The sequence below is a fragment of the Camelus dromedarius genome, chromosome X (assembly GCF_036321535.1).
Source record: "Camelus dromedarius isolate mCamDro1 chromosome X, mCamDro1.pat, whole genome shotgun sequence".
Lineage (NCBI taxonomy): Eukaryota > Metazoa > Chordata > Mammalia > Artiodactyla > Camelidae > Camelus > Camelus dromedarius.
Genome location: NC_087472.1, coordinates 380,752 through 398,418, shown reverse-complemented (window position 1 = coordinate 398,418; position 17,667 = coordinate 380,752). Strand labels below are relative to the sequence as shown.

The 17,667-nt window shown below is 44.4% G+C and overlaps 2 protein-coding genes across 2 annotated transcripts; both read right to left on the bottom strand.

The window, feature by feature from the left end:
* Positions 1–8,035: 8,035 nt before the first annotated feature.
* Positions 8,036–9,409, bottom strand: LOC116150909 (40-kDa huntingtin-associated protein). The gene has a single exon (XM_031446282.2). The coding sequence runs from the start codon at positions 9,282–9,284 to the stop codon at positions 8,133–8,135; it is 1,152 nt and encodes a 383-aa protein (XP_031302142.2). The 5' UTR covers positions 9,285–9,409; the 3' UTR covers positions 8,036–8,132.
* Positions 9,410–10,307: 898 nt separating this feature from the next.
* LOC105096843 (histone H2A-Bbd type 2/3) lies at positions 10,308–10,790 on the bottom strand. Its single transcript, XM_010989272.3, has one exon. The coding sequence runs from the start codon at positions 10,656–10,658 to the stop codon at positions 10,308–10,310; it is 351 nt and encodes a 116-aa protein (XP_010987574.1). The 5' UTR covers positions 10,659–10,790.
* Positions 10,791–17,667: the final 6,877 nt, after the last annotated feature.

The following is a 17,667-nucleotide window of genomic DNA, read 5'->3' as shown; positions in this document are numbered from 1 at the left end:
ACAAAGGCTTGATCTCCAGAATATATAAGCAGCTCATACGACTCAATAAGAAAAAAATAAACAACCCAATCCAAAAATGGGCAGAAGATCTAAACAAGCAATTCTCCAAGGAAGACATACAAATGATCAATAGGCACGTGAAAAAATGTTCAATATCACTAATTATCAGAGAAATGCAGATCAAAACTACAATGAGGTATCACCTCACACCAGTCAGAATGGCCATCATTCAAAAGTCCACAAATGACAAAGGCTGGAGAGGCTGTGGAGAAAAGGGAACCCTCCTACACTGCTGGTGGGAATGCAGTTTGGTGCAGCCACTATGGAAAACAGTATGGAGATTCCTCAAAAGACTAGGAATAGACTTACTATACGTTTACTTCTTTAACCATGCTTTCCTTTAGTTCTGTGAACATATTTGTAATGACGTCTATGAAGTCTTTTTCTGTTAAACCCAACATGCATTTGCTATCACTTGTATTGATAGTTTATGTTGCCTGTTGTTTTCCCCCAGTGTATGAATTATACTTTGTTGTTTCTTTGCATGTCTCATAATTTTTTGTTGGAAACTAGACATTTTAGGTAACATAGTAACTCTGAGTATTGATCCCCTCCCCACCCCAGGGTTTGTTATTGTTACTTATTATTATTATTTTTTTGGTGATTACCTGGATTATATTAGTGAAGTCTATTCTCCCACTTCAACCCCCCTACCTCCCACCTCAACCCCCCTACCTCCCACCCCCCTATATCCTCACACACAGTGTTAAGCCTCTGATGTTTTACCCTAGAATGACAGTGATGTTGACAAGGCTCTTTTTGCCTGACCATGTCCAGCTATTAAACCCCACAAATTGCCAGCTAATTACTCTATTGTTTTCATCAAAGCCTTGAGGGCAAAAGTTATTCTTCAGACTAAATCAATCAAATTGTGGCTCCTTTGAAGAATAGTTTTTGAGGTTCATGCTTGATAGTTGTTCTGACCCCAGGAAGACTCCTACCTGACCCGTAGTCTGGATTTTTATTAAATCTACAAGTCTCCTACCCAGTGTCTTTCACTATAGCCTCTACTGTTCCTGAGAGTGTTCTTAGGTTTGAACTTCCCCGTACTCTGTTGTAAATAAAATCATTTCCTTTGGGAAGAGATTAGGAGCTATCTGTTTTATGGTCTGCTTCTCCCTTTGGGTAAAATCTCCGAGTCAGGGCTCTGGAGCTGGGGTTGGGGACATTGGCAAGCTTCTTTCTGAGTGGCACTATTGCTCTAGGAGATGAACACTTGGTAGGGGGCATCAGCCTAAAGTGGAACCACCAACTCATGAGCCATGGAAAGAGCAAGATGATCAGGATCCCAATCTTTTTAACACACTGCACCCAGGGTAGTGCCTCAATCTGACAAGTGGGGGCTGCAAGAAGGGAACTTTCACTTCTCAACCACACTTGCCTGGGACTCAGCCTCAGCAACACATAGCTGGGCTCAGGATGAGAAATGCTGACATACTGATCCTTCCAGGAAGAGAGCCCCCCAACTAGGAGTTGAAGGAAAAGAAAGTTACAATTTAGTGGCACCTCCTCTTTGCTGAGTGGGGTGTGGGAATGGGAAGGAAGGGAGTGGTCTTGGTTCAAATACTACAGATTCTTGCCTTTCTTATAAAGTTTTTATGGATTTTCTTTTTTTGGGGGGGAAATGGGAAGTAATTATCTTTATTTATAATGGAGGTACTGGGAACCAAACCCAGGACCTCATGCATGCTAAGTACGTGCTTTACCACTTGAGCTATACATTCCCCCCATAGAGTTTCTTGTTAGGTGTTTCTCTATATGCTGTTTGCAATAAGTATTAATTTCACATATTCTAAAAGCTTAAAATATCACTAAGAAAAATTTAATGTATTACTCTTTTGAAAAATATACTATGATGTTGATGATAGACTTTTAGTTTTTTCCCTTGACAACTACTGTGACCAATTTCAAATATGTTCATAGTACAAATAGCCTTTCTTCATCACAGTTAAAAAAAACAAAATAATTTCAGAACTGCTATTCTTTTTTTTTTTTTTTTGGTAATAGAGGTTCTTTCTTTCTTTCTTTCTTTCTTTCTTTCTTTCTTTCTTTCTTTCTTTCTTTCTTTCTTTCTTTCTTTTTAACATTTTTTATTGAGTTATAGTCATTTTACAATGTTGTGTCAAATTCCAGTGTAGAGCACAATTTTTCAGTTATACATGAACATATATAGATTCATTATCACATTTTTTTCTCTGTGAGCTACCATAAGATCTTGTGTATATTTCCCTGTGCTACACAGTATAATCTTGTTTATCTATTCTACAATTTTGAAATCCAAGTCTATCCCTTCCCACCCTCTGCCCCCTTGGCAACCACAAGTTTATATTCTATGTCTATGAGTCTATTTCTGTTTTGTATTTATGCTTTGTTTGTTTGTTTGTTTGTTTGGATTCCACATATGAGCGATCTCATATGGTATTTTTCTTTCTCTTTCTGGCTTACTTCACTTAGAATGACATTCTCCAGGAGCATCCATGTTGCTGCAAATGGTGTTATGTTGTCAGTTTTTATGGCTGAGTAGTATTCCATTGTATAAATATACCACATCTTCTTTATCCAGTCATCTGTCGATGGACATTTAGGCTGTTTCCATGTCTTGGCTATTGTAAACAGTGCTGCTATGAACATTGGGGTGTAGATGTCATCCTGAAGTAGGATTCCTTCTGGATATACTCCCAGGAGCGGGATTCCTGGGTCATACGGTAAGTCTATTCCTAGTCTTTTGAGGAATCTCCATACTGTTTTCCACAGTGGCTGCACCAAACTGCATTCCCACCAGCAGTGTAGGAGGGTTCCCTTTTCTCCACAGTCTCTCCAGCATTTGTCATTTGTGGACTTTTGAATGATGGCCATTCTGACTGGTGTGAGGTGATACCTCATTGTAGTTTTGAATTTCACTTCTCTGATAATTAGTGATATTGAGCATTTTTTCACATGCCTATTGATCATTTGTATGTCTTCCCTGGAGAATTGCTTGTTTAGGTCTTCTGCCCATTTTTGGGTTGGGTTGTTTTTTATTTTCTTATTAAGTTTTATGAGCTGCTTATATATTCTGGAGATCAAGCCTTTGTCAGTTTCATTTGCAAAAATTTTCTCCCATTCTGTAGGTTGTCGTTTTGTTTTACTTATGGTTCCCTTTGCTGTGCAGAAGCTTGTAAGTTTCATTAGGTCCCATTTGTTTGTTCTTGCTTTTATTTCTATTGCTTGGGTAGACTGTTCTAGAAGAACATTTTTGAGATGTATGTCAGATAATGTTTTGCCTATATTTTCTTCGAGGAGGTTTATTGTATCTTGTCTTATGTTTAAGTCTTTGATCCATTTTGAGTTTATTTTTGTATCTGGTGTAAGGGAGTGTTCTAGCTTCATTGACCATAATTGGGCCTGGCTTGCAGACGGTTCTGCACAATATGCAGGCACCACCCACAGGTGGACAGCTGCAGCACAACAGCCCCTCCCTGGACATTCCTCTGGGACATGGTGAAGGGAAGCCCTCCCAGGGGGCAGAACTTTGAGTGGTGCTGGTTGCTCACTTTGCTTGGAAGGAGAAATGGCCAGGTGTGTGATTACATACCAATCCATGGGCCCTGGCCAATGGTTTGGCTGTATGTCAGGGACTTGGAAGGAACATGATTGAAAAGTTGGTGACAAAGAAATTTGGGGAAGAAGTATGTGCATAAACCTCTTTATGGACAAAAAAATGTGTAGATATTGGTGTCCGATGGGAATGCTCACCAAAAGGTGACCTCAGCAGAGGAGGATGTTAATAATCAAGTTGATAGGATGACCCATTCTGGGGATTCCAGTCGGCCTCTTTCCCCAGCCACATCAGTCGTCACCCAATGGGCTCGTGAACAAAGTGGCCACGGTCGCAGGGACAGAGGTGATGCATGAGCTCAACATGGACTTCCACTCACCAAGGCTGACCTGACTATGGCCACCACTGTACTGCCTGACCTGCCAGCAGCAGAGACCTACACTTAGTACCAATGTGGTACCAGTCCCTGGAGTGCTCAGCCAGCTACCTGGTGTCACGTTGGTTACATTGGGCCACTTCTATCAGGGAATGAGCTGTGTTTTATCCTTTCTGGAACAGACACTCACTCACTCGGGATACGGATTTTCCTTCCGTGGACACAGTGCTTCTGCCCAAACAGCCCTCCGTGGACTTAGAGAATACCTCATCCGCCTGACAGTATTCCACACGGCGTTGCTTCTGACGCAGGAACTCCTACCACAGCAAAAGAAGTACAGCAACCGGCCCACGCTTGTGAAATTCACTGTCCTTACCGTGTTCCCCATCATCCTGAAGCAGCTGGCTTGATAGGATGGAGTGGCCTTTCGCAGACAGTTACAGCACCAGCTAGGTGGCGATACCCTCTAAGGCAGGGGCACGTTCTCCAGAAGTCTGCATATGCTCTGAGTCAGTGTTCAACACATGGTCCTGCTTCTCCCACAGCCAGGAATCGAGGGGCGGAAACGGGAGCAGTACCATTCCCTAGGACCCCTAGTGACCCAGCAGCAAAATCTGTGCTTCCTCATTCCATGACTTTGCGCTCTGCTGGCCTAGAGGCCTTCGCCCCCGAGGGAGGAATGTTTCCATCAGGAGACAACAGTGATTCCACTGTACCGGAAGTTAAGGCTGCCACCCAGCCACTTGGGGCTCCTCAGGCCTCTGAGTCAACAGGCAAGGAAGGCAGTTACTGAAATGATTGACCCTGACTGCCAAGGGGACATTGGACTGCTGTTCCACACTGGCCGTAAGGAAGACTGTCTGGACATCCCTTAGGGTGTCTCAGTATTACTTACCATGCCTTCTGATTACAGCCAACGGAAAAGTATAATAACCCAATTCAGGCAGGTCTACTAATGGCCCATATCCTAGAGGAATGATGTTTGGGTCACCCTACCAGGTAAAGAACCACAACCAGTTGAGGTGCTTCCTGAGGGCAAATGGGATATGGAACAGATAGTGGAAGAACGTAATTATGAAAGCAGCTATGAACATGTGACCAGTTTCAGAAACAAGAACTATAGTTGTCATGAGTATTGCCTCCTTATTTTGTTATGAATACATTTGTGTGTGTTTGTGTGTGTGTGTATGAAATGTTTTCTTCTCCTTCTTATCCTATTATATAAGTGTATTTAAGAATTGTTAACTTTACATCATATCATTTAAGTTTCAGGATATCAAGAAGAGGAATGAGCATTCCCCAAGGACTGTGTAGCCCTACTGGGAAAGGGTTATTGCCTTTTTGGTTATACATTGAATATTTGTATCATGGTAGGTCTAAGTAGGACCTGGTCCTTATCTTTATTAGGAGTTTATGGATGTCTTTTTTCTTTAATTTTTCTCATTAAACTTTGTTTTAATGGGTCTCAAAATTCTGTGATAGATTTTTGGTCAAATTGTTTCCATGAAAAAGTAGTAATATTATAAACTAATACCTTACAACTGCCACACACAAAACAAACATTCCACAAAATACTCTCCTTTCCTTCTGAAGGTTTGATGATGCATTGTTATCATTAACCAGTCCTTTCCTATTAAACTGAAATGGCTGATTGAGACAAACAGTCCTGAGACCATTCTTCTACCTCTAAGACTGGGGTGGCAGGTATTGGGGATAATATTGATTTAGCCATTTGAGCTTTCTGGGCAGTGTTGGTGACCTTGCCAGCTCCAGCTGCCTTCTTGTCTACTGCTTTGATGACACCCCCAGCAACCGTCTGTCTCATGTCACGAACAACAAAAAGGCCCAGAGGAGGATATTGGACTTAACTACTTAAGTTACAGACTTAAACTCAAGCAGATGTGTCTAGGTGCCAAGTTCAAATATTTGTGATGGTTAACTTTACATGCCAACTTGTCTAGGCAATGGTACTCAGATATTTGGGCAAACATTATTCTAGATATTTCTGTGAGGTTTTTATTTTAGTTGAGATTAACATTTAAACCAGTGGACTTTGAGTAAAGATTACCCTACATATGTCAGTGGGCATCATTCAATCAATGAAAAGGCTTAATAGAAAAAGATCGACCTCCTTAGATGAAGAAGGAATTGGGCCTGCAGACTGCCTTAGATTCCAACTGTACCTCTTTTCTCCAGGCTTACCTGCAGATTTTGTACTTTCCAAGCCTCCAGAATCACATGAGCCAATTCTTTCAAATCTGTCTCTGTCTTGATATAGATCTATATCTTCATATGTATCTGTGTGTATATATGTATGTGTGTATACACACACACACACACACACAAACAGCGAGTGCGCGTGAGAGCTGTTCCTTTTAATTCTCTGGAGAACTGTAATAATGCTTGTATATCCAGCACCAGGCTATGGTAATCCCTCCCCCGACCTCCTCAATGCAATTTCGGACTGGAGGTCTAAGGAGGCATTTCCTTAAGCCGGAACCCAAATGCTATCACCAGTCACACGTGTCCTAAGGACAGTAAGGCAGCCGGCCAGGACTGCAGCCCAGAGTGAAGAAGAGTGTACCCGAAAAAGGAAAAGCACAGAGGAGCATGCGCCCTTACCACCTTTGCAGTAAGGTGGACTAGGCTTTGGGGCTCCAAAGGACCGATCCTGGCGGCCAAGTGAGAGCACAGGACCAGGGGCTGAATCTGCCCGCCATGGGCCTCTCCCCTATTTCCTTAGCCATTGCTTCCACACTGTTGAAACAGAAGTGGAAAAGAATACCCTAAAAGCCCCGCCCATTTTGAGGCGCTTAATTCAGAGTGACAGCGCTCCACACGGTCTCCCTCCCTCCCTCCCCTACCCCCAAATAGGCAAAACCAAACTCTGCTCCCAAAGGGCGTCCTTAAATCTCACCCCCAAAGATGAGTGCTGAACACTCAAGCTTCAGCCTAAAGGATGCACTTTCCCAAGCTGAATGATTGAGGGTGAGATTATGTTCTGAAGAGGTCTTGTTACCACTCCTCTCAAAACTAAAGAAAATAAAACTGAATTAAAACGACAAAAACAAAAAACAGCCAACTCGGTTTGCATGTAACATTCAGACCAAAAAGGCTTGGAACTTGAGTGTTTAAAAATGGAACGCCACCCCGTCTTCGGGGAACAAGGACACGGTCTGGCACATACAGGATCGCAAATACCAAAGAAGCATGCTGATTTTACGTATCTGAGTTACGTAAGAGTCGCAGAAAGATCCCTCCTACAAATGCAAGCTGTCACGTGGACTGCCCGTCCCTCTCGGAACAGAACCTGAACTGAGGATTCCGAGGCACGTCGGACGCATTTGCGCCGGAGCCCACCCCACCCGCACCCCAAGCCCACCCCCGGCCCGGCTTGGCACCGGACACAGGTGCACTGCAGCTGTCGGAGTAAGACCGCATCGCATAGGCTCTTTGTGACTCATCGCCTGGCGCAGCCCGCATCCTAGGCACACTGTCCATTTCAGACGGACGAATACGTCTGGCAGCTAAAAGGGAACTGTTTCTCCTTTCTGCCTCCTGACATGGAGAGAAGGTGTTCCCGGTTCATAGATGAAGTAAATCTAAACCGCAAGTTACGAGTCTCAGAATGGCTTTCACGGATTTGGGGCTGTGGCGGCAGCAACGTTGTACTGGATCAAATGATCCCACGGACGAAACAAAGAAAGGAGAAATTGGTTGATCACACAGACATCAAATAGGCTGAGGAATCAGTCACCACAAACAGATCACATAGCTCAGGGATTTAGCCAGACCTGTGCAAATTAACCCTCACTAGGGAACAAAGACCGGGGGGAGGGGGGTTTTGCAGGCGGGGTGGGGGGCTGGTAGGGACAGTTGGGTGAAAAGATACAGGGGTGACAGGGACTGTCACGTTCGTGCTGGGTGCAGGAAGAGAGCCATGTCCACCACTCCGATCCTATCATATTGTTTTTTTCTCCCACTATTGCGGAAGTAAGGTAACTTTTCGTCCACTTAAGTGTTAGGGTGGCAACAGGAATAAGGCGAACAAAGGCAGAACCTCCGGGACCATCGTCTTTTATTTCCCCCTAAACGCAAAGGTGGATGCGTGAGGTCTGGGAACAGGCGAGAGGGAAGGCACCGGGATCATGTGACTCGTCAGATCCCCTGGCCCGAGGGGGAGATGCTCTCCTGCAGCACGAGGTGAAGGAGGTGGTTCTGCTCGGCACTCAACAGCGGCCACATCTCCACCTGCAGCGACTTGACGGCTTCCGTGTCCTTCTCGTGGGTGGCCATGACCAAGGACTGGAGCAGCAGGAAGAGCTCCTCGGGAAGAGGGCCGCTAGCCTCCTGCCCGTGGCCGTCAAAGGCCTCCCAGCAGTATTTCTCCAGGGTGTGGGCATGCTCCGGCAAGAGCTTGGCGGGCGGCGGCTGCAGCAGGAGCAGCAGCAGCACGCGGGACACCTCGCAGCGGACCAGCACGTCCGAGAAGGCGCCCAGCGCGGCCGGGGAGGGCGCGACGGTCGCGGAGCCGGCGCCGGGGGGGAGCAGCGCGAGCGGCGGCGGGGCGGGGGCCGCGCTGGAGCCCGGCTGGGGCCCGGGCGGCGGCGGCGGCGGCGGCGGCGGCGGCGGCGGCGGCGGGGGCGGCTGCAGCGGGTGGCTGCCGTGCTCGCGTGCCAGGCGCTGCATGCGCGTGAAGACCGCCAGGGCGCCGTTGTAGTCGCGCGCCAGCAGCTGGCAGGACGCAGCGTCGCCGAGCGCTTGCAGCGCGGACAGGGGCAGCTGGGGCAGCTGCAGCTGAGCGGCGCGCTGGAAGTGGCCGGCGGCGGCGGCCGGCTGGCCCAGGTCGCGCAGGGCGGCGGCCAGCTCGAGGCAGAGGGCGGCGGCGGCGGCCGGCTGGCCGAGCTCCAGGTGCAGGCGCACGGCGGCGCCCAGGGCGCTGGCGGCGGCCTGCAGTGGCTCCCCGTAGGCGGCGGGGCAGACGAGGCGCTGGCGCGCTTCGCGCTCCTGCCGCAGGAAGAGGCGCGCGGCCTCGGTGAGCGCCAGCGCCTCCCCGGGCCCGTGGAACAGCGCCTGCTGGCAGCGCGCCACGGCCAGCTGGCACCAGGCTGCGTACGGCAAGCATTCCTGGGCGCGCAGCTCGCGGCCCAGCTGTGCGAACTGCTCGCCGGCCTCCGCCACGTTCGGCTTCCGGAGGAACCGCTTCTTCAGCTTGTTCGACACCTGGCGGTAGCGGGCCAGAAAGTCTCCGGCCTCGGGCCCCGGACCGGCGCCGCCGCCGCCACCCAGGCCGGCCGCGGACGCCGCCATGTTCGCCGTCTGGACGCTTCCGGGCGCGCTGACGACACAGGGCGCACGTGCGGGAGGGGGGGAGGCGGTGGACCACGACGTGCCCTGCGTCCGCCCCGGCCCTCCGCGCAGCCGCGCCGGCTCGGCGGTTCCCGCCCTCCCGCTTGCCCTGGTGATATGCAAAACAGCCAGCTCGGAGGCCGGGCCGGGACTGGCTGCGGGCCGCGTATGCAAATCGAGGATCCTGAGGCGGGGCCTGGCCTGACGTCCGTTGCGTGTGTAGACCCAGGGTGCAGGGGCGCGGCCAGGCGTCCGCTGTTGCTAGGCGACAGTTTGTTTACGCAGGTTGCTACGCAGGGCATCTCCCAGCATCTTCTAGAGAACATGACCCAAAACTAAGCTCTTGACCCCACAGGAGCCTAGTGCCGACTTGGCATATTTCCTGATTGTTTCCCGCCCACCCCGTCCCCCATCACGCCTCAACCTTCCCGTCAAAGCCCCAGCCCCAGTGGAGTTCGCGCCAAGCGCTCGGTCCACGCGTCCATTCCGCACCAGAGTTGCCATCTCACGTCCGCCTATCTATTACGACGCTGCGGCCATGGTCTTGAGCGCCACCTCAAGGACACTGTCCTCCTGAAGACTTCCGCCTGGCTCTGACCTGCTCGGAGCCAATGGGGGAGTCTTCCGTCGCCCAGCCTCAGCCCAGACCCCACTCCACCCCTCCCCCACCCCAGTCGGCCTCTCCCATGCCCAGGGCCACCCCAGGCACTGTCCCCGTGAGACACCACTCCTCTCAGTCACCCCCCCCACCACGTCCCACCCCCTAGGCCAGACCCCTGCCACCGCCCCAACCTTCCAACGAGGGATGTTCCACAACCACCTCCCCCGCAAAGTGACTGAAGCATGCGCACATGGGTTTCCGAAAAAACACTATTGATTTCCAATGACTTTGCCCAAGGCACCAGGCAGGCCGCGGCTGCCCCGGCTGTGAGCGGGCCTGGCGCCCGTCGGCCGAGGCCCGGAGCCCCAGGTCATGTTGGGCAGCTACCGCCGGGCCGGGACCACTTGGGAAATGGTTGTGGTCCCAAAGAAGCCACCGAGGAGTGCACTGTTGTGGACGGCCAAGTCCACGAGCTCTGGAGTGATGCGCCTCCTGCTGCTGTTGTGGGCCTCGTTGCCCGCCAGCTCCAGGACCTTGGCCGCCAGGTACTGGATGATGGCCGCCATGAAGACTGGTGCGGTGGAGCTCAGGCGCTGGGCATAGTGGCCCTCTCGCAGGAGGCGCTCCATGTGGCTCACGGAGAACGACAGCTCGGCTCTGGTGGTGCGGGAGCAGGAGCGGTTCCGCCTCTGGTGACCATGGGATGACCCTCGACGGCTGTTTTCCTTCGGCATGCTGGGCGTAGGGTGCGGTTTCTCCCACTGGCCTAGCTCTGCGGTGCGGCGGGATGCTGGGCGAAGCGGTGCGGTGAGGTGCAGTGGGATGTGGTTCGGTGAGATGAGGTGCGGTGGGATGAGATGGCGGCAGTTGATCCCAACGTCTGCAGACAGCGGGTATCCAGGCCTCTACTCCGCAGCCTAGCGACCATGGGCTGGCCCCTCATTGGTCAGGGCGCACGCCCCGTGACACGTAGATCCCGTGACGTCACTGCTTTCCCATTGGCCCCCAGCCCCCACCCCACCCCCCGCCCCCGCCCCCGCCCCCTTGGGCCTGGGCTGGCAAAGAAGTGGTGCTGGCAGGACGCTTGCTCACTTGCTCGCTGGACCCTCTCTTTGAGGGAACTCCCACTGTCCATGGGACGGGAACTCTAGGATAAGAGCAAATGGCGGACGATCCAGTGGTACCAAGTATACACTGGCGGTGTTGGGCCACCGTCACGGCCATCTAATTCCAAAACGTTGAAACCACCCCCAAAAGAAGCCCCTGTATCCGCCAGGCAGTCATCCCCGCTGCCCCCGCCTGCAGTTTCCCCCACCCCACTCCCACCCCCATAGTCCCCAGGCGACCACTAATCTGCTTCCTGTCCACAGAGGTTGGCGTGTGCTGGACACTTCCCGGAGACGGAATCATACAATACAGAGGTGGCCTTTTGGGTCTGGCTGCTCTCACCTAGTGTAACGCTTTCATCGTGGTTCATCCACCTGGTAGCACAATCAGCACTTCATTCCTTTTCGTGGCCGAATAGTATTCCACCACATGGCATGACCACACAGGTTGTGTATCCTCTCCTTAGTTGGTGGACATTTGGGTGACCGCCACCTTGTGCCTGTTGTGAATAGGCTGTGGTGAGCGTTCCTGGACAGGGTTCTCTTTGAACACCTGTTTTCAATTCTTTGGGGTTTATACCCATGAATAGCTTTATGGGTTTACTTCTGGTCTCTTCATTCTACTCCATTGATCTATGTGTCTGTTCTTATGCCAGTACCACATAGTTTTGATAACTGTAGCTTTATGCTAAGCTTTGAAAGAGGCAAATGTGAGTCCTCCCGCTTTTTTCTTCTCTCCCAGGATTATTTTGGCTATTCAAGGTCCCTTGAAATTCCACATGCATTTGGGATTGGCTTTTACATTTCTGTAAAACAGATCATTGGGATTTCGGTAGGGGTTGCAGTAAATCTGTAGATAAATTCGGGTGGTATTGCCATCTCAACATTGTTAAGTCTTCCAGTCCGTGAATGCTGATATTGTTCCCTTTTTGGGGGTCATTTTAAACGTCTTTCAGCAGTGCTTTGTAGTTTTCAGTGCACAAGTCTTTACCTCCTTGGCTGAATTCATCCTATGTATATTTTATTCATCTATCTTATAACTGTTGTCAGTTTTACATTTGGACTTTTCATTGCTAGTATATGGAAATACAACTGATTTCTGTGTGTTCGTCTTGTGTACTTCAACATTGTTGAGTGTGCTTATTAACTCTAATAGCGTTTTGTGAATTCTTTAGTGTTTTCTGTACATAAGATCATGTCATCTGAGAACAGAGATACTTTTACTTCTTCCTTTCCAATTTGGATGCCTTTCCTTCCTTCCTTCCTTCCTTCCTTCCTTCCTTCCTTCCTTCCTTCCTTCCTTCCTTCTTTCCTTCCTTATTTCCTTCTTTCTTTCCTTCCTTCCTTATTTCCTTCTTTCTTTCTTTCTTTCTCTTTCTTTCTTTTTCTTTCTTTCTTTCTTTCTTTCTTTCTTTCTTTCTTTCTTTCTTTTTCTTTCTTTTCTTTCTTTCTTTCTTTCTTTCTTTCTTTCTTTCTTTCTTTCTTTCTTTTCTTTCTTTCTTTCTTTCTTTCTTTTCTTTCTTTTCTTTCTTTCTTTCTTTCTTTCTTTCTTTCTTTCTTTCTTTCTTTCTTTCTTTCTTTCTTTCTTTCTTTCTTTTCTTTCTTTCTTTTCTTTCTTTCTTTTCTTTCTTTCTTTTCTTTCTTTCCTTTCCTCATTGCTCTGGCTAGGATTTCAATGACAGCCTTGAGTAGAAGCACTGAAAGCAAGCATTTTTCTTTTGCTCCTGATGTTAGGGGAAGCACTTTCAGTCTTCCACCACTGAGTATGACATTGATCAGTAATCAAAACCTCCTAATAAAGAAAAGACCAGGACCAGATGATTTCACTGGTGAATTCTACCAAACATTTAAAGAATAATTATTGACAATCTTTCTTAAACTCTCCCAGAAATTTGAAGAGGAGGAACACTCCCAGACTCATTTTATGAGGCCAGCATTACCCTGATATCAAATCCAGATAAGAACACTACAAGAAAAAAACACTGCAGGCCAACATCCCCAATATATATACATGCAAATATTCTCAAAAAAATACTAGCAAACTGAATTTAGTAGCACATTAAAATGATCATATATCATGGTCAAGTGGGACTTATCCCCAAGGTTCAGTGATGGTTCAACATATTCAAACAAATAAAAGTGATAGACCACCTTAAAAGAATGAAGGATAAAAATCATACTATCAAGTCAATAAAAAGGCATTTGACAAAATTTGACACTCTTTTTAAAATAAAAAGTCTCAACAAATTAATTTTCAAAAGAACATACTTCAACATAATAAAGGCCATTTATGATGAGCCCTCAAGCTAACATCATACTTAATGGTAAAAGTTTAAAAGTTTTTCCTCTAAGATCGGGAACAAAACAAGGTTGCTCTCCAGTAATCCTGCTCTTGGGCATATATCCCAATGGAACCTTACTTCAAAAAGACACCTGCACCCCAATGTTCATAGCAGCACTATTTACAATAGCCAAGACATGGAAACAGCCTAAATGTCCATCAACAGATGACTGGATAAAGAAGCTGTGGTATATTTATACAATGGAATACTACTCAGCCATAAAAACCAACAACATAATGCCATTTTCAGCAACATAGATGTTCCTGGAGAATGTCATTCTAAGTGAAGTAAGCCAGAAAGAGAAAAAAAAAAACATATGAGATTGCTCATATATGGAATCTAAAAAAAAAAAACATAAATACAAAACAGAAACAGACTCATAGGCATAGAATTCAAACTTGTGGTTGCCAAGGAGGAGGGGGGTGGGAAGTGACAGATTGGGATTTCAAAATTTGTAGATACTGAGAGGCATATGCAGAATAGATAAACAAGATTATACTGTATAGCACAGGGAAATATATACAAGATCTTCTGGTCGCTCAGAGCAAAAAAAAAATGTGACAATGAATAAATGTATGTTCATGTATGACTGAAAAATTGTGCCTACACTGGAATTTGACACTAGGTTGTAAAATGACTATAATTCAATAAAAAATGTTAAAAAAAACCAAGGGTGCTCTCTCTCACCACTCTTATTCAACATACTACTGAAATTCCTACTAAAGCAGATAGGCAAGAAAAAGGAATAAAATGCATCCAAACCAGAAAGTATGATGTAAAACTGTCTTTGAAGATAAGATGGTCTTATATGTAGAAAATGCTAGATTCCCCCCAAAACTATTAGAACTAATAAACAAATTTGTTTAGTTGCAGGATACAAAATCAACACACAGAAATAAGTTTCATTTCCTTACAAATCAATGAAATATCTGAAAAAGTAATAAAGAAAACAATCTTATTTACAATAGTATCAAAATAATAAAATACTTAGGAATAAATTTAAGCAAGGATGTGAAAGATCTGTACATTGAAAACTACAGATTAATGAAAGAAATTGCAGACACAAATAAATGGAAAGGTATCCTGTGTTCATGGATTGGAACAATTAACATGGTTAAAATGTTCATTTACCCAGAACCATCAATAGATACAATGCAATCAATCCCTGTCAAAATTCCAATCGCATTTCACAGAAATAGAAAAAGCAATCATAAAATTCTTATGAAACCACAAAAGACCCCAAATAGCAAAAGTAATTCTGAGCAAGAACAAAGCTGGAGGAATCTCAACTTCCTGATTTCAAACTATGCTACAAATCTATAGTAATTAAAACATTATGGTACTGGCATAAAAATAGACACATAGCCAATGAAACAGAATCAAGAGCTCAGAAATAATTCCATACGTATATGGTCAACAAATATTTGATAAAGGAGCCAAGAATTCTCAACGGAGAAAGGGTAGTCTCCTCAAAAATGGTGTAGCAAAAGCTGGATATCCATGTGCGAAAAGTAAAACTGGACTCTTGTTTTACATCACTCTGAAAAATTAAGTCAAAATGGGTTGAAGACTTAAATGTAAGACCTGAAACTATGAAACTCCTAGAAGAAAACATAGGGGAAAATATCCTTGATATTGGTCTTGGCAATTATTTTTTTTGATATGCCACCAAAATCCAAGGCAACAAAGGCCAAAATAAAGAAGTATCACTTCAAACTAAAAATCTTCTCTACGGGCAATGAAATAAACAGTAAAATAGAAAGGCAACTTATGGAATGGAAGAAAATACTCAGAAAGTATCTGATACGGGGTTAATTTCTAAAATATGTAAGTATATATTATATACAAAATATATAACTCACACAACTCAGCAAAAAACCCCAAATAATCCAATTAAAAAATGGGCAAAGGACATGAATACACAGCTTTTTTGATGTGCCCTCGAATTACTAAAGAAATGACAACTTGTACTCTGAGTACAGAGGTACTTATAGTCATGTAAGAGTATATTACATTCAAGGATTAAGTCTCATTATTAAATGGAAAACAAAAGATTCTTGTATCAATAACAAAGGAAAAAGTAGCTTTTATCAGTTAAAATATAGAGTTTATGGACATGTAGTTGCCTGATTCTTTTTTACTCTGATAGATTAATATATAAAAACCAGAATGGGTCATTTTTATCTTTTCCATATGTTGGTACACTTGGTATTCTCATCCTTAGCACCATCTTTTCCTTTTATTTACAAGAATGAAAAAGATAGAGCAGTAGTTAGAGGGAAATTCATAGAATATAATGCTTATACCAGAAAAGAAGACAGATATAAAATCAATAACCAAGCTACCACCTTAGTAAACTAGAGGAAAAAGAAAATTAATTTTAATTAGAGCAAAAATCAATTAAATTGAAAACAGGAAAACAACAGAGAAATCAATCAAACTAAAATATGATTATTTGAATATATTTGAATAGATGAATAAATCTGAAAAACCCCATGCCAACCAACAAAAAAGATGGAAAGATGGAAGAGACACAACCTACCAATATGAGGGCTGAAACAAGATATATCACTACTGACCCCACAGACCTTTAAACAATCTGTGCATATACACTTGATAACTTAGATGATATAGACCAATTCCTTAAGCTAAAAACTTAAAATGAGAAAAAAATATATAACCTGAATACCCCAAAACCTACTGAAGAAATTGAATTTGTAGTTAAAAACATTTCAAAAAAGAAAACTCCAGGCCAGATATTTTCACTCATAAATTCTACCAAACTTTTAAGTAACATATAATACCAATCTCTTATAAAACAGAAAAGACAACACTATTCTACTCATTTTATGAAGCCTGCATTATGTTAATATCAAAACCAGATAATGATAAAAAAGAACTACAGAGCAATAACTTTCATAAACACAGATACAAACATTCTTACTAAAATATTAGCCAATCAAATCTAGCAATATATAAAAAGGATAATGAATAATAGTCGAGTAGGTTTCATCCCAGGAATTCAATGCTTGTTCAGCATTTAAAAAAGTCAATCAATATAATTCACCATATTTTCAGACTAAATAAGAAAAAACAGGTTATTATAGAAATAGATGAGGAAAAAAATTCAACAAAATTCAATATTCATCCATGATAAGAATTATCAACAGTTTAGGAATAGAAGGGAACTTAACCTAATAAGGGCTACTATATAAACCTACAGTAAGCAACTTGATGATTTTCCCCTATGATCAGGAACAAATCAAGGGTATTCTTCCTCACAACTGTTCAGTATTGCATTGGAAGTCCTAGCTAGTCCAACAGGACAAGACAAGACAAGAAAAAGAGAAGGAAGGAAGGAAGGAAGGAAGGAAGGAAGGAAGGAAGGAAGGAAGGAAGGAAGGAAGGAAGGAAGGACAAGGATAGATATCACAAAGGGAAAAAAACCTGTATATGTAAAAAACCCCAAATAATCTACAATAAAAACGCTATAACTAATACATAAGTTCAGTAAGGTCACAGGATACAAGGTGAACATACAAAAAAATTACATTTTATATACAAAGAATAAATTATTGGAATTTCAAATAAGAAAGCAATATTACTTATGACAGCACTCAAAAAATGAAAGTACTTAGGTAAAAAAATCTAAGAAAATATGTGCAGGTTATGTATATGGCAAGCTATTAAGACACTGACATAAGAAGTCAAAGAAGAGATTGAAGAGGAGGGAACACTCTCAAATTCATTCTGTGAAGCCATCATCACCCTGATATCAAAACCAGACAAAAACAACACACAAAAAAGAAAGAAAGTTATGAGCCAATATCTTTGATGAATATACACACCAAAATCCTCAACAAAATACTAACAAATGGAATCCAACAAAACAAAAAAAAGGACCATACACCATTATCAAGTTGGATTCATTCCAGGATTGCAAGGATAGTTCAACGTATGCAAATTAATCAACGTGATACACCACATTAACAAAAGAAAAGACAAAAATCATATGGTCATCTCAACATATACAGAAAAAGCATTTAATAAAATTCAACATCCATTCATGATAAAAACTCTTACCAAAATGGGTATAGAGGGAAAATATCTGAACATAATAAAAGCAATTTACAACAAACCCACAGTCAACATAATACTCAACAGTGGAAAGCTGAAAGCCTTCTTGCTAAATTCAAGAAAAAGACAAAAACATCCACTCTCACCACTTCTAGTCAACATGGTATTGGAAGTTTTATCCACAGCAATCAGAAAAAAGAGAAATAAAATGTATCCAG